The sequence below is a fragment of the Pan troglodytes genome, chromosome 2 (assembly GCF_028858775.2).
Source record: "Pan troglodytes isolate AG18354 chromosome 2, NHGRI_mPanTro3-v2.0_pri, whole genome shotgun sequence".
Classification (NCBI taxonomy): Eukaryota; Metazoa; Chordata; class Mammalia; order Primates; family Hominidae; genus Pan; species Pan troglodytes.
In genome coordinates, this window is record NC_086015.1 from 111,889,672 (window position 1) to 111,905,410 (window position 15,739).

Here is a 15,739-nt window from a genome sequence, read left to right on the forward strand (position 1 = left end):
GTCTGTTCTCATCTTCCTGGTAGTAAACGGGCCAGAAAGTACAATTCATAGCTACCACTCAAGCTATGCAACCATGGTAATATAGAAAGAACCCTGGACTCAGATTCAGAATATATATCTATTGATTCACTTATTAGCTGTGTGACTTTAGTAAGTAACCTCAGACTCAGTTTCTTCAGTTGTAAGTTGAAAATATTTATTAACACATTATATAATATTTGTTAAAGTGAAAATTATACAGCTACCTATATATGACATCAAGTACTGGTAACCCCTTTCTGTATTCTTTGCACACTTGAAAATACCAGGTGCTGACACAAAGTATCTGTTTAATAACTGCTTAACTATTTTAGAAAATACATTATGAAAACCTCATAACAAATGATACTCAAGCTGCTTTGAGATCCTAATATCTTCTAAAAAATTTGCTGAAGAAACAGTACATTCCTTTATCCATATTCACCCTTTTCACAACAGACTTTTTTATTTTACTGCAAATGAGAAATGGAACAGATTCTTACCTTAATGCTCAACTCTTTTCTTATCTGTTCTGTTCTGCTTAATTCTTTTCTAAGGATATCAATGGTTTCTTCCTTATCTTCTCTTTCCTTTTGTAAGGTTTTAATCTTTTCTTCTTGTACTTTTGTTTTTTGATGCAAATCTTAAAAGAAAAAAAGTCAAGTATATACTCAGAGGTCTTACACTGACTACTCTGAAATGGTCTAGTAGCTACTGTAAGAGCAAAAGAGAAATAACTAGAACAAGGAAGAGAAACTTCTCTTATGACAGTATTCTATAGAAAATACCAAATCTCCATGTCTTTCTTCCATCCTGTGTTCTAAATATAATATGCTATATAGGTAAAGGACAATTCTCAAAGTGTAAGGGTTAGAAAAGTGAGAGCTACAACTATGAAAAATTATATAGGTAGGTGCCTGCGCTCTAAGGCAAGTGAGAACAAAAATGTTTTTCAGGATCATTTCAAATATACCATTAAGAAGCTAGTAACTAAAAGTTACCTAATACTGCCACCTGCTGTTACGTTCCTTAAACATTTTTTTATTTTGAAAAGGGCAATCCATAATCCTATGTGATTTAACGAAGGAACAGAAAACCAAATACTCCAAGTTTTCACTTCTAAGTGGGAACTAAACATTGAGTACACATAGACTTAAAGATGGAACCAATAGACACTGCAGACTAGAGTTGGCAGGAGGTTGAAAATTACCTATTGCTACCTATTTGGTACTATGCTTACTACCTGGGTGATGAGATCCATACCCCAAACATCCGTGTCATGCAGTATACCCAGTGTAACAGACCTGCACACATGCCCCCTGATTCTAAAAGTTGAAATTATAAAAAAATTAAATTAAATTAAATGGTCAATCATCTCTTTCCTTTTGTTTTTTTTTTTTTTTTTTTTTGAGACAGTCTTGCTTTGTCACCCAGGTTGGAGTGCAGTGGCGTGAACATAGCTCACTGCAGCCTTGACATCCAGGTTCAAGAGATTCTCCCACTTTAGCCTCCTGAGTAGCTGGAACTACAGGTGCACACTAACACACCTGGCTAAATTTTTGTATTTTTTGTAGAGATGGGGTTTCACCATGTTGCTCAGGCTGGTCTCAAACTCCTGAGCTCAAGCAATCTACCCATCTCCAACTCCCAAAGTGCTGGGATTACAGGAGTGAGCCACTGTGCCTGGCCAATTTCTTATAGCTCCTAAATTTAAAAAAAGTACCACTTTTTCAACTTGATTAAACCGAACTGCTTTTGTGAAACATGTCAAGAAAAGGGAAGCCATTTCAAATATGATTTAAAGTTTAAAACAATAAGTAGAAAATAAAAAAGCAAACAAAACCACTCATGCTTCCAAAATAAATACATTAAAAATAGAAAATGTATTAAATAAGAAGCCACTTACTTGCTAGCTTATGTTCTCTGTCTACTAGGTGATTCTGTACTTCTTTTCTCTGTTCTTCTTTCTCTATTAATTGGGCAATACTTCTGAAGTTATAAAAAAAAATAGAAGAAAACATTAATGAACCATATACCATTTGTAACTTTTTCTCCCTACCAAGCACTTTGGGAGGCCAAGGCGGGCAGATCACAAGGTCAGGAGATCGAGACCATCCTGGCTAACATGGTGAAACCCCATCTCTACTAAAAATACAAAAAAAAAAAAAAGAAGGTCTCGTTCTGTCACCCAGGCTGGAGTGCAGTGGCATGATCTTGTGCTCACTGCAACCTCTGCCTCCCGGGCTCAAGTGATTCTCCTGCCTCAGCCTTCTGGGTAGCGGAGATTACAGGCACCCGCCACAACACCCAGCTAATTTTTGTATTTTCAGTATTTACAGAGTTTCGCCATGTTGGCCACGCTGGTCTCAAACTCCTGACCTCATGTGCTCCACCCACCTCAGCCTCCCAAAGTGCTGGGATTACAGGCGTGAGCTACCATGCCCAGCCTTTAAAACAAAATTTCTAAGAACAGCAATTGCCTGTAACTTCCACCAAATACATATCTTATATCTAAAATAAGTGACAATTCTATTAATTTTATCAATAAAAAACAATGTTCTATATAAAGGGAATCATTTTGTTTTTGAAAAATCCCACATATTCAGAATACAGAACTAGAGATTTTACTTTTCATTTTGTTCCTTGAGTGACTCATTCAACTTTTTCACTGTCTCAATTTGTTTATTCAGAGAATCACATGTGATCTGTAAATCTTTATTCTTCTTTTCAGTACTTTCATTTCTGAAAAGACAAGAAAATGAGTTGGCATCATTATGGAGGAAAACATATGAAGGAGAAAAGAAGCTCACAGTGTTTTCTTTACTATCTCTTCTAACCAAATTGCATATGCTGGAAGAGAAGGAATGTTATGAACAAGCAGGACATAAACAGAATTTCATCTACTCTAAAAGGCAGTAAATACATGTTTTGGTTGACTGATGTGGTAAAAATTACTATGAAATAGAAATGTGTGGGGCATTAATCTCATATTTATGGATATAAAGCCTTATTTTACAGATGATATTGCATTACATAATTTGCTATAAATAAGTTTAGGGTTCTACATTTGTCTCTTTAAAACTGTGCATCTAATAGTCCTAAGTATTTTACCTGCAAGGTAAACACAGAAAAAAATCCTTTCTAAAGTAATACTTTGATACTCAACTACCATAAGCATAAAATGTCTTTTTTATTTCACTAAGCACAAAGATTTTTAAAAAGCAACCCAAAAACCAAACCAAAACAAACAAAAAAACCAGTAGCCAAACTTGGCCAGCAGTTTTTGTATCTAATCCATACAGGAATTTTAACAATCTGAGTTTGAGTACCTTTAGACAGTCCTGACCATTACAAATGACCTTTTCCCCAGCCAGCTTCATTTACATGTTATCCACTTGTCCATTCAAGGAATTTCACCTTCTAGCCCCTAAATCACTAGCTGGAACATAAGCAGGTCTTAGAAACCATGTATTTTTCTTGGACCCTGCCTATCTCTTAGGTTCTCTATGTGAGACAAAGCAGGGATCCCCTTTTTAGGAGGTCTGAGGACCTCAAGCTGGAAAATAAAGGAAAATCCTGAGTTCACTCAAGGGAAATTCCAGGGACCTAGATAGCCCTAGAAGTAAATAAGTAACTTGTTAAACAGGAAGGTAATAGTAGCCTAAATCAAAGTTAACAAACTTAAGAGTACCAGTGATACTTGATTCTTTATAGAACTTAAAGAAAACAACTTAACACATGTCCCTGAGTTGTATTTCAGAGACCCGGACCCTCATTGAGGAAGCCCACTGACCAGATCCATTGACAAGTAGAGCTCAGGTAAGGGGAAAATGAAGGCTGAATTTTAACCACTGTTCTTTGTTCTAAGTTTCTTTCTCAGGGTCTTGAACAAAGTCACTCTCTCTAGCTAGTTAATATTTTTCTACTGACCCCAAATGTTTAAACAAAGCTGCTCTTCCTTAACCAACTGCAAATCGAAAAATCTTTGGGTCTACCCATGACCTGTAAGCCCCTGCTTCACAATATCCTGTCCTTTAAACTTAAACCAATGTATAACCTTTAACTATTTATTTATGATTTTTGTCTGTAACTTCCACTTTCCTGAAATTTACCCGCCTTTAAAAATCCTTGCTTGCAAGCTATTGGGGAGGTCAGTATTTGAGCATTTGGCTGCCTGCTCCTCCTTACTTGGCACCCTGCAGTAAAAGCCTTTTTTTCTATCACTGCAAACCTTGGTGCAGATACCTGGTTTTACTGTATTGAGCAAATGGACCCCATTTCAGTTCTATAACGTATTTTCTTCACTGCTGACGTTCTCAACTTGGCTTATCACTAATACCACACTTTATCAGTGGTGCCTCAAACAATCAGACTTTGTAAAAAGTTGCTGGGGTAAATATCCTGTTAAAAAATCACTTTGTCATCATTTTCTAGATACTATTCATTTCTCACCCTTCATTATTATTGATGGGAAATACGCATATGTACCATGCCAAGCTAAAAATTTCTATATCTCTGTATTAACAACATAGAACAATCTTAAAATATAAAGCAATAAACAAGTTCCCCCAGAGTGTATTTACTTTTATGGGTTGGTAGAAAATACATAATTGTTCCTGGTCTTCCCTGTAATTCAGAAGTTTTACAACTGGCCTAAAAAGATAAAAGAGTTTATAAGGGAGGAAAAACCAATCAAACTTTGCTAGTAGGCACACAAATTGGTACAGGTTGAGCAACACTAATTTGAAAATCCAAAATCAGTCTAAAATCAAAAGTGCTCCAAAATATTAAACTTTTTGAGTGCTACCATTGTGTTCAAAAAGGATACTCAATCTGTATCACATTTTGGAGGAAAATTTAGAAATATCTATCAAAATATTAAATATACATACCCTTTAACTTAGCAATTCACCTATGTGAACTTATTCTACAGATGTAATCACACATGTAAGTAAACTATAATCAAGGACATTAAGAGATGAGTTAAACACTTACACCTAAATTTCCATTCTATTAGGCGGAATGATATGAAATTGCCAATATTCAACTACTTTTGATCTGCAGAAATGACCATTCAACCTAATACTAATTTGACAACTAAGTTTATTTAAAAATTATTAATGAAGTGCCTAACTACGCAGCAAGCACTCCTACAGGCCCTAGGGATCTGTCAGTGATCAAAACAGACAAACTTGTCCTTGTGAAGCTTATCTCCCAAATGACTGCTGACTGTTATGAATACATAAAAGAAGTCAACTGGAAAGACCTGTATTTTGTTTCCAACATTGATACTGAGTTTGAGGAAGCAACACTTCATTTCACAATGACTTAAGTTTCTTGCTAATTACTTACCTCGTGTTATCAGAATATATGAAATGCTTACAAAAGGATTTTCGGGTCTCAGAAAAGAAATGCTGCATGTTCATTCTAGGTTCTAACCTTACACAGAAGATGTTACTTTATTTACCTCTGAAGAAGTTCCATGTAGGATTTTGTCAGTATTTCATGTTCTTCAGCCACAGACTCTAACTTCCTATTATGTTGAAAGAGATGCTCAATATCACTCTGCGCTCTTTCTGATTCAACTTGCTGCGCCTTCAGCAACACACTAAGCTCTTCATTTTTTCTCTCAACTTCTCTCAACATACTAGCAAGTGTCCGTGCCTCAAAAAAAAAAAAGAAGATAGACTTTACCACTATCATCTATATCATATGCTCAACACATACCTACAATTTAAAAGTTTACTAAGTATCTAATAAGCGGGTAACTGTTGGGTCATGCAAAGCTGTATTAGTCACATATACTTAGGACTTTACTTCTAATAAGTTGGATACTGTTATATTTTTTTAATTTAATACATTATCTGATAAAAACAATCTCACTATGATCAAATTAATGGAAATGGATACAACTGCAGCAACATGAAGGTAGCGCTACATACAGTATTCAATTAAAAAGGTATGGTCCTCAGAGGTAGCCATTAACACTAAACTGCTAAGTGTGCACACCATCAGCATTCTCATTTCAGGTGAGAATTAAGAGCAAAATCTTAACGACATCACAGATGCTTAATCAAACACTTAAAATTAAGCTAGTATAATCAAATAATGTAACCTATACCATAACCTGCATGTATTTATTATGTGATATGAAATACTAAAAAAGCAGAAAAGTCGCTAGAATAAAAAGTTGGTTCCCCCCAGCCCTTTGGATTTTATTTTACAATGCTAGACAAAACCCTAAGCCTTTCTCTGTTTTTACGACTTTGTGAAGAACCTGTATCCAGTTATTTAGTGCTATTTTTATAAGAACTTTTCCAGTAACATGAATAAAATATTAAACTCTCTAATAAAATACAAGACATGTCCAACAGACAGAAAATATAAGAATGTGCTATGGGGAGAGGGAAAAATTATTTTAATATCACTAATGTTCTTTCTTGTAATTTGTGACAAATTCAACATACCAGTTAAGACAAATGAAACCATGTTAAAATAAGCAAAAAAGAAAGAAATATGGGGGAAAAAAAAGAATACCGTTATTCTGAAGAGACTTAAGAGGCATTTTACTAGTCACTTATTTTGATGCATCTTTCAAAAGCCAGGAACACTTTATTATAATTCATTCATTATAAATAATATCAAGTTGTATAGATTCCATTTTATCTGCTGGGAATTTCATATTACTGCAGTAAGTTCACTCTTAAGGTATACATTATATATGTACATAATACAATGCTAAATTTACTGAGCACCTATTATGTGCCAAGTGCTATGCTAGGGCCTGGAGCTATAGAAGCAGTCTTTGATACCATGAGTGAGGGAAAAAAGAATTTCCACGTGGTTTGAAAAATGTTATTAAGAGATAAGCATAGGTTTGATACACAGAGGAAGGATCGTCAAACACATGTGTGGGAAGGAGACCAGAGTAGGCTTCTGGGTAATGGGGGTATTTTAACTGAAATCTGAAGGATTATGAGTTAGGCAGAAGAGAGGAAATGGTGTTCCAGACATGGAAAGTCAAGTGCCATGACAAGGAAATACGAGAATATGTCAAGTTTCAGAAAAAGCAAAGTGGCCTAACATGGTTGACTGCAAAGAATGCGCAGAAATGAAAGATGTGGATTGAGGCCTATGTAGTTAGAATCCTTATATGCCAAACTAAAGAATTTTAATGATATTTGAAAGCAATAGCAGCTACTGTGAAAGATACTCAGCACAAGAGGGACAGGATCATTTTACTGCCTTAGAGATCCCTGGGGGAGGGGCTAGGTGAAGTGGGTAGAACCAAGGAAAGATGACTGGCTGTAGAGTATCTGAGAAGAGGGTAGAAGACTACAGGTAGGAAGACAAAAAATGAAAAGGATCCAGCCTATAACAAATAGTGGTAGAAGCAGAGATAGGGCAGAAAAGAGTAATATTTAGAAGGTAGAATCAACTGGACTTGGTGAATAATTATAGGAGGTAAAAACTGTGATTTCCAGGGTTCTTATTTGTAGAACACTAAAAACAGAAGAGGGAATACATAAGGATAATTTTAAAAAGGGAAGGGTGATTAGTTCATTATTGGTTATGCTGAGTTCGTGGTATTTGCTGTATATTTAAATGGAGCAACATAGGCACCTAGTGCTCAGGAAAATGATCTGTGCTTGACATATAAAATTAGGAACATTACTATTTTGGTAACCATTGAAACCACAGAACACATAACTAAAGGAAAAAGGTTTAGAATATAAGCCCCAGAGTCCCCAACACTTAAAGGTACAAAATAAATAACACAGGAAAATAATACTAGGTAGCAAAAAAAAAATCAGGTAACGATGTAACCAAAATTAAAGAGGACAGAATTTCAGGAAGAAGGAAGGAGGCATGTCAAATGCTAAGGAGAATTTACTTCAATTAGAGTAACAAATACATAACTAATATTTTGCATGTTTTACTTATTAATTTTTCTACAAATCAGATGTGTCTTTATATTCTACACACCTCTGTTTCAGCTTGAGTTCTTTGACAGCGATGCTGAGCAATCAGTCTATCAGCCTGTGCAAGGGCTAGAGCTTTTGTTTCCAAAAGATCTTGTAGCCTGCTTTCTTTGGACTACAAGAAAACATATCATTAATTTTCATTTTAGGAATACATCTATTAAAGCTTATTACACATTGTTAAAATAAGCTTATACTCACAGCTAATGTGGATAGTTTCATTTCATATACATCCATTATGTCAGATATTCTCACATCACAAATCTGATCCTTTACCTACATTTTAAGAGTAAAAAAAATTAAAATTTTAATAAAATATTTTGACACAATGACAAAATAAATGCCTACTTCAAAACTAAATCATTAAAACTTAATGATGAGTAACAAAATAAAAACAAATGCTACATCAGATAAGTCACAAATATGTCTTTTTTTTTTTGAGATGGGTCTCACTGTCACCCAGGTTGGAGTGAAGTGGTATGATCTTGGCTCACTGCAACCTCTGCCTCCTGGGTTCAAGCAATTCTCCTGCCTCAGCCTTCAGAGTAGCTGAGACAACAGGCATGAGCCAACACGTCCAGCTAATTTTTTGTATTTTTAATAGAGACAGGGTTTCGCCATATTGCCCAAGCTGGTCTTGAACTCCTCAGCTCTGGCAATCTACCCTCCTTGGCCTCCCAAAATGCTGGGATTACAGGCGTAAGCCACCGCACCCGGCAAAATGTTGAAATTTTGACTGATTTTTCTTATTTCCAAATTTTCCAGAATATTGTTATTTCTTATATTAAGGTTTCAATAGTGAAATCTGTACCTGACAGTGTTTAGATACACGTTATAATCGGGACTGACATATAGCTAATATGTACCAGGTTATAATTGCTATTTTTTCACTCACCACCATTCCAGACTGAAGTTTCTCTATTAATTCTTCAATATTCAATCCAGGAACACCATCTTTCAAATGAGGAGGAGTTAAACACTTTATTGATGTTGGAAAACTGTGATTTGATGATTGCCAGGGCATTTTTCTGGGTATATGTTCTGTTTCCTGTTGTCTATAGGCATTGTTTGCTGCTATACTTTCTCCAAGTCTGAATGGGAGTCAAAGAAAGGAAAAAAAAATTATACGAAAATAGAAGAAAAGGCAGACTTAGGGAATTTTTAAGAATGGGTCATTTTTTTGAATAGAAGTCTTCAAATAATCTTGGAGACCATGATGAAATGAAGTCTTGGGAAATATTCTGAATTTTCCAGAGCACCCACTTTTCTGTTTCTAACCTTTTATAATGACAGCTTCACCTCTGGTTTGGAGGCATTGTAAGACTAGTTTATGAGTGTGGATTATCTGTAATAAGTACAAAGTTATTGGTACTGGTCAGAACAATGTTCTTATCATGGATGATATCACCTGGCCTTTACGTCCTTAGTCCTTTTCCTTTCTCACTCAGTACATACTTTTCACCAACCTGACTTCCATTCTAACCCTTTAAAATCCTCTCTTTCTCCTACCTCAGGCCTTCATATGAGCTGTTCCTTTATCTGGAACACGCTTTCTACCACAAAACAAAATATTTTTTTCATTTATCTCTTAACTAAAGTGCAAACTGCAAGATGGCAGGCACTCAGCCTAATTTATTATAGGCTGGGCATGGTGGCTCACACCTGTAACCGCAGCACTTTGGGAGGATCACTTGAGTCCAAGAGTTCGAGACAAGCCTGGGCAACCTGGTGAGACCCCTCTATAAAAAAAAAATTAATTAAGCAGGTGTGGTGGCACAAGCCTGTGGTCCCCGCTACTCAGGGGGTTGAGTTGGGAATATCACTTGAGCCCCAGAGGTCGAAGCTGCAGTGAGTCATGATCACATCACTGCACCCCAGTCTGGGTGATAGAGTGAGACCCTGTCTCGAAAACAAACAAGTAAATACACACACACAAAAACCCTACCTACCAATGCATCCATAATATACATTCAGTTTATTAAACGCCCAAGATAATGTCAAATAAGGGCATTAAATAGTAAGCATAAAATGGACATCTGAGATAATGCCCAAAGAGAAAATTATTTACAACACAAATAAGACAGGGAATGCCAAGACACAGTCAAAATGGTGGGAAGGCCTCACACACAGAGGCAGAGGATAAGACTCCCATGTTCAGTGAGGCTGCAGATTCCCCTTTGAAGCTTTTAAGGTTTTGTTTCATGTCAGATTACCAGTTTATGCAAGCAGGCCACCACAAAATAGAGCAGCTTTACAGACCACTTTTAACTTGTAACTTGAAAAGCTTCCTGTGTATTTTTGTTGTTGCTGTTAAAAAAATATTTATTATAAAATTAAGGGAATTTTGGTTATATGTTCTCTAGGTCTTACATCCCATACTTTAACTCTTAAGGTATGATGACCTAAATTGCTAATTCTGAAAAGTGGAATTGCTAAATCAGTGAATAGCATATAGCATGGACCAGCACTTTTTCTTATAGGTCAAGATAGTAAGTATTTTAGACTCAAGGGCCTATCTGGTCTGTGTCACAATTACTCAATTCTGCTTTTATAGAGTGAAAGCAACATAGACAGAGTATAAAAATGAGTGGGTGTGGCCATATTCCAATAAAACTATTTACAAAAACAGATGCCTGTCCACTGGCCAGTTTGCTGATCCCGGTATACAAGGAATATCTTACCTGTTTATCAACTACTACAAATTATTCAAACCATTTTTACAAATTCATACATATAAATGACTTAAAAAAATTTTAAACCAGACTCCTAATAGACATTTAGTTCAGAGAGCCCTGAAATCTGAATTTTTTTTCAAACATAATTGCAAATATTCTTATTGCTTGAAAGTAACGAGTATAGTAGAAAATTTTGCCTGGTTGTCATTTTTCCACTTTCTGATGAAAGTTCAGATTTTTTTCTTTAGGAACTCTCCGATTCTCCTATCCCAACTAACTTTTAGTCCACATCGTTCTCATGGATAACCCAGGCCTGGTCAATGACTAATGCTTAGACCTTTTCCTTAAACAGTCAGGAAGGAAAAGCTCTTTCTATGGAGGAACTCAACTGGGAGGATGTAAGCTTAAGAGTGTCCAGAAGTTATCATTAAAAAGAAGTGGCTAGAGACATAGAGGGATAGTACCTGAAGAACATTTAACTGCCTGGATCTAGCTTTTCCCTGAGTGAGTATACATCTGAACTTTTCATTTATAAGAATCAAACATTTTTAGAAATCACTTGAAAAATTACTATTACAATGAAGTCTTCAACTCACTAATTTGCTTGTGTATCTATACTGAGGACTAAAGAGACATAGCAGGGTATTCCAACACCACAAGAGATACACTGCAAATGATTACAACTCACGCTAAAGCAGGAAAATCTGGCAGTGGAGCAGCCTCCAATAATATTCTCAGTCCAGACTGTACTTGTTCTCTATTATCTGACGTTAAAGCAAAAGCCAAAGGAGTAATCAAACGTGGGTCCTAAATAAATCAGAAACCAAAAAAGAAGAAGCAGAAAGAATAAACAATGTCAGCTCTTTTAGATAGGAGGTGAGTAAATATATGTAAATCTTAATTCTAGGCAAATTCTAAAATGTTTCTAATGTTTGAATATATTATAGTCTATATAGTTTGAATATATTATACCTTGTTATAGCTGTTTACACTGCCATGCAATCAATATGAACAGGAGTTTAAAAAAAATCTGGCAAAGGTTTTGAATGCTTTCAAATGTGCCTATAAAAATTATGCCTTATATATTTTCGTGGATTAAAAAACCCACAACTGACTGATGTGGAGAATTAATGTTTTTTTCCAAGCTATCATTTAAAAGAAAAAAATGGCCAATCACTTCCAAATTAAGGCTATAAAATAAAAAGTAAAATTCAAATTAAATTAGAACATTTAAATTTAAAGATCGAAAAAATACAGTTACTTCAATTATTCATGTCAGTAAATATTTTACATTAGTATTGTAAGCCCCAAGTCATCAACATATATCTAAAATGTCTGGGACCAGAAGTGTTTCAAATTTCTGATTTTTTTCAGATTTTAGAATATTTACATGTACTTACTGGTTGGGCATCCCTAATCCAAAAACCCAAAATGCTTCAGTGAGCACTTCCTTTGAGTATCACCTTTGAGCCTCATTTTGGTACTTAAAACGTTTTGTTTTTTGGAGCGTTTCAGATTTCAGATTTTCAAATTAGGGATGCTCAACCTGTATTATGAAAAACATCTTAAATAATGGACATAACATCAGTTTGACTCCTTTAAAAATACATTGAGATATTAGTGAAGAAAATATTAAAATATAAATCCCTTATAATTAAAATATTGAGTACCTTGTAGGTACTTGAGTATAATCCAATGTCACAGAACTGTGATAAGAGCAGAGCTTTATCTCCAAAACCCTCAATGGTAAGCCTCATTATTTCCAGTTTGTAGTCGAGGAAATTGAAGTCGAGAGAGGTGAAATAACTTACTCAAGCCTGTACTAAGAACCAGTAGAGTCAACATTTGAACTCAGTCCCTTAAACATGCTCTCAAAACATACCAGTGGTCCCTGCCTAAGGTTTCAGTTTTGGCTTCTACACTGTCTATACAGTCACTAGAGATGTCTCTGTTAAGCTACTGCAGTAATTTAATTCACTCATTTTTGTTAAACATCTGTTGTAAAGGTAGGTGTTGTAGATATTATTACACAAAGTTTTTACGAGGCTAATATTTTGGAGTAGTCTCCTCCACTATGCTTTAGCAGACCAGATCAAACCAGAAAGGAGTCACTTGGATGAGTGCCATGTAATCAAACTGCACTTTGAAATGGGCCAGTTTTCCAAAAAACCAGAAGATTTCAGTCAACCTGAGTTAGTATAATAAGGAAGCCCCCTTTATTATAATTCTATAAGAAAAGTAACTTTGAAATGACCAATCTGCTTTTAGTTCCCTATTTGTGCTTTCTTCAGCCCTTTTCTGGTCTATAAAGTCAACCTTCTCTGCTTAGCCCAGGGGAATGATTCATTCTATTTTATAGAATGAGGTTGCCAAATTCTAGAATCATAAATAAAAGCCAGTTAGAACTTTGAACTAAATTTGTTGTACTTTGCCTTTTGATAACAGCTAGAGATCATATTCAGCTACTATTATCATTGAAATTTGTGAGTTAGCTATTTTCTGCACAGCCCTTCTAATTATCACAGTCCTTTTCTTCCAGCTGTCTCCCTATCCCCTTAATACCCTACATCAACCCTAACCAAAAACAAAAACCCTAAAACAAATATCACTCTTCCTCCAATGCCAACAGAAACAAATGAATATACAAATACAACACAAGAAAGGAAAAGGCTGAGGAAGCAGCACTATTGTGAACATTCTCTACATTAGTGTCATGAGCACTTATGTTCAATTCCTGTGAAAGTATATAAAATAACTGTGCAGTGAGACTATAACTGCTTAAGACAACAACTTTAAACTTTCTTCTCATTGCCAATTCTGAGAGAATTATCTTCTAAAGATTAAGAATATTAAAACAGAAACTTATATTAGGACCATTTATGTATGAATAAACTTCAATGTTTGAAGAGTTTAAACTCACCTGAAGTATTTTGTAGAAGCTTACTTCCATACCAGGAACCAATGGTTTAAGTTTGTTAATCAAATCAAGAGTTTTCAAAATTACATCAGCAGCAAGTTTGCTTTAAAGATAAATCACATTTAAATTAGATAACTGAAAAATTTCTTAGAGCTTGTTTCTGTCCAAAATTCTAAAGAAAATGAAAAAAACCAACACTTGTGTTTTTAAAATTCAAGATGATAAAGTCCTGTTTTTATTGAGAAGTAAAAATCTCAATCAACATTCTTATAACTCAAGATCCAAAGAGAACAAACTGGCATTAATAGCCTTAGCTTAGACAGTGTTTCTTTTACTACCAACCTGCTTCAACTTTCTGTTTCAAGTAAGTAGTAGTTTCGAAACACAGTTCATTTAATTCTTAGCTTTGTCACTAGAATATCAACAACAGATGGTAACCTTAGGCAATATAGAATATCTAATACGTAATGAATGAATTACACTAGGTCATGTTCTGAGTTTTGTACCTGAAAGTAGTATACAAATATAAAAACAGATAATTCTTACTCTAAAGGTGCACAATTACTGACAATTGTGACATTTGTGGAAACAGAAACAAATCATACTGTCTACCACTCAGCAGGTCCTCAGTAAAGATTAGATGGACTTAATTCATGAGGAGGGAAGGGGTATAAAGTAATATCTTATTACCATCAGTGAAAATCCACCTTTAACCATAATTCCTGACCTGCCAAGGAAGGAGAGTTGTCTGTTATTAAAAAGCCTTTAGCAGTGACTGATTTCCTTGTAATAAAACTACTCTTCTGTTTTTTCATGCTTTTCATTTAAAAAAGTAAAATTAATTACTGAGGCAATGTCAAAAAGGAGCTCCAGAAATGTTCAGAACCCTTAGATAATTATAGTAAGTTAAAACAAGACAAAACAAACCTAAACAATAAAAAACAACAAATGTTAATACCTTTCTTCAAAAAGCACACAATCTACAAATTGAATGAATTTACAAAAAATTCATTATGAAAATATGTTTGTTAATCTGTTATATCTTAAGTTATAACCAAAGGATGGTCCTCCAAAAGGATGAGAATCACCACATCTTTTATTTTTTACTGCCTTGCCATTTTGTCATTAGAGTTTATATACTCACCATAATTCAGAATCTGCAACCTTTGTTCCAAATCCCAGGTCAATCTTGCCATATGTAAATTGTTGTTCTATAAGAGTGGTACACTTGACAGTTGTCAAGATTTTTGCAATATGCATTTTTAGTGTATCATCTCCACAGAGAGGTTAAGTTTTGTTAAGATATACAACAAAAAAATTCTCACTTTATGTGTAAAAGATAACATTCAGGATGATTTCATACAAATTATATCATCACTGTCATCCAGTATAATTATTGTTAAATTACCTCAATGACAGACAAGGAAACTGAAACTCACACAATTTAAATGACTAGCAAGTGGTAAGAGATGGACTGGCACCAAAGGTTTCTGACTCAATGGTTAAAACAGCGAGGATATCTCTCCATTGGATGTCTGTTTTTTGTTAGCAAGAATCTCAATGGTTCAATAAATATTTATTGAATAAGGGTAAGTTGTTTTGTCATATTTGTATATTATAAATTAATGTAAATAGCTATTATTTTAAAAGTTGTTGTCCAATTCAATGAGAAGGCCCCACTTTATTAATTATAAATATCTCCAAGGTCAAGCAATCATGTATCCCTACTGCAGTGGTTCTCAACTTTAGCTGCATGTTAGATTCAACCGGGTAGTTTAAACAATCACAAACAAAAAAGCCAACATGCAAACACACACCACCTAATGATTTCAGGGTTTCACATCACTCCAATTAAATTAGAAACTCTTGAAGTAAGGTTCTAGCATCGATTTTTTTTTTTTTTTTACATGTTCTCCAGGTGATTTTAGGTAGGAAATCAGGGTTGAGAGTCACTGCTTTAAAGGAAGAAAATTAAGGAGCAGTACCTTAGAAGAGGATATTAAACAGGGGTGGAGTTTGCTCTAGGACAGAGTAGAACGTATTCTTGTTGCTCTGAGATACAAGGAAACCTGACTAGATTTAAAATTGGGACTTCCAGCAACTCAGAATTAGTTGGTCTATGAAAAAGTAAACACAAGGAAGACCTA

The 15,739-nt window shown here is 34.9% G+C and overlaps 1 protein-coding gene across 5 annotated transcripts in view; it reads right to left on the reverse strand.

Moving 5' to 3' along the window:
• CIP2A (cellular inhibitor of PP2A) overlaps positions 1–15,739 on the reverse strand; it is a 46,479-nt gene that overhangs the window by 8,840 nt on the left and 21,900 nt on the right. For all 5 annotated transcript variants that reach the window (XR_008547050.2, XM_003309921.5, XM_063806952.1 and 2 more), the window contains 10 exons: positions 14,737–14,878; positions 13,596–13,695; positions 11,364–11,482; positions 8,896–9,091; positions 8,202–8,276; positions 8,005–8,115; positions 5,486–5,682; positions 2,647–2,760; positions 1,925–2,007; positions 522–661 (listed from right to left, as the gene is read on the reverse strand). Coding sequence is in view for 4 of the 5 variants with exons in the window: in XM_003309921.5 (XP_003309969.1) it covers positions 522–661; positions 1,925–2,007; positions 2,647–2,760; positions 5,486–5,682; positions 8,005–8,115; positions 8,202–8,276; positions 8,896–9,091; positions 11,364–11,482; positions 13,596–13,695; positions 14,737–14,878 (1,277 nt within the window). In the remaining variant the exon portion in view is untranslated. The remainder of the gene's footprint in view (positions 1–521; positions 662–1,924; positions 2,008–2,646; positions 2,761–5,485; positions 5,683–8,004; positions 8,116–8,201; positions 8,277–8,895; positions 9,092–11,363; positions 11,483–13,595; positions 13,696–14,736; positions 14,879–15,739) is intronic.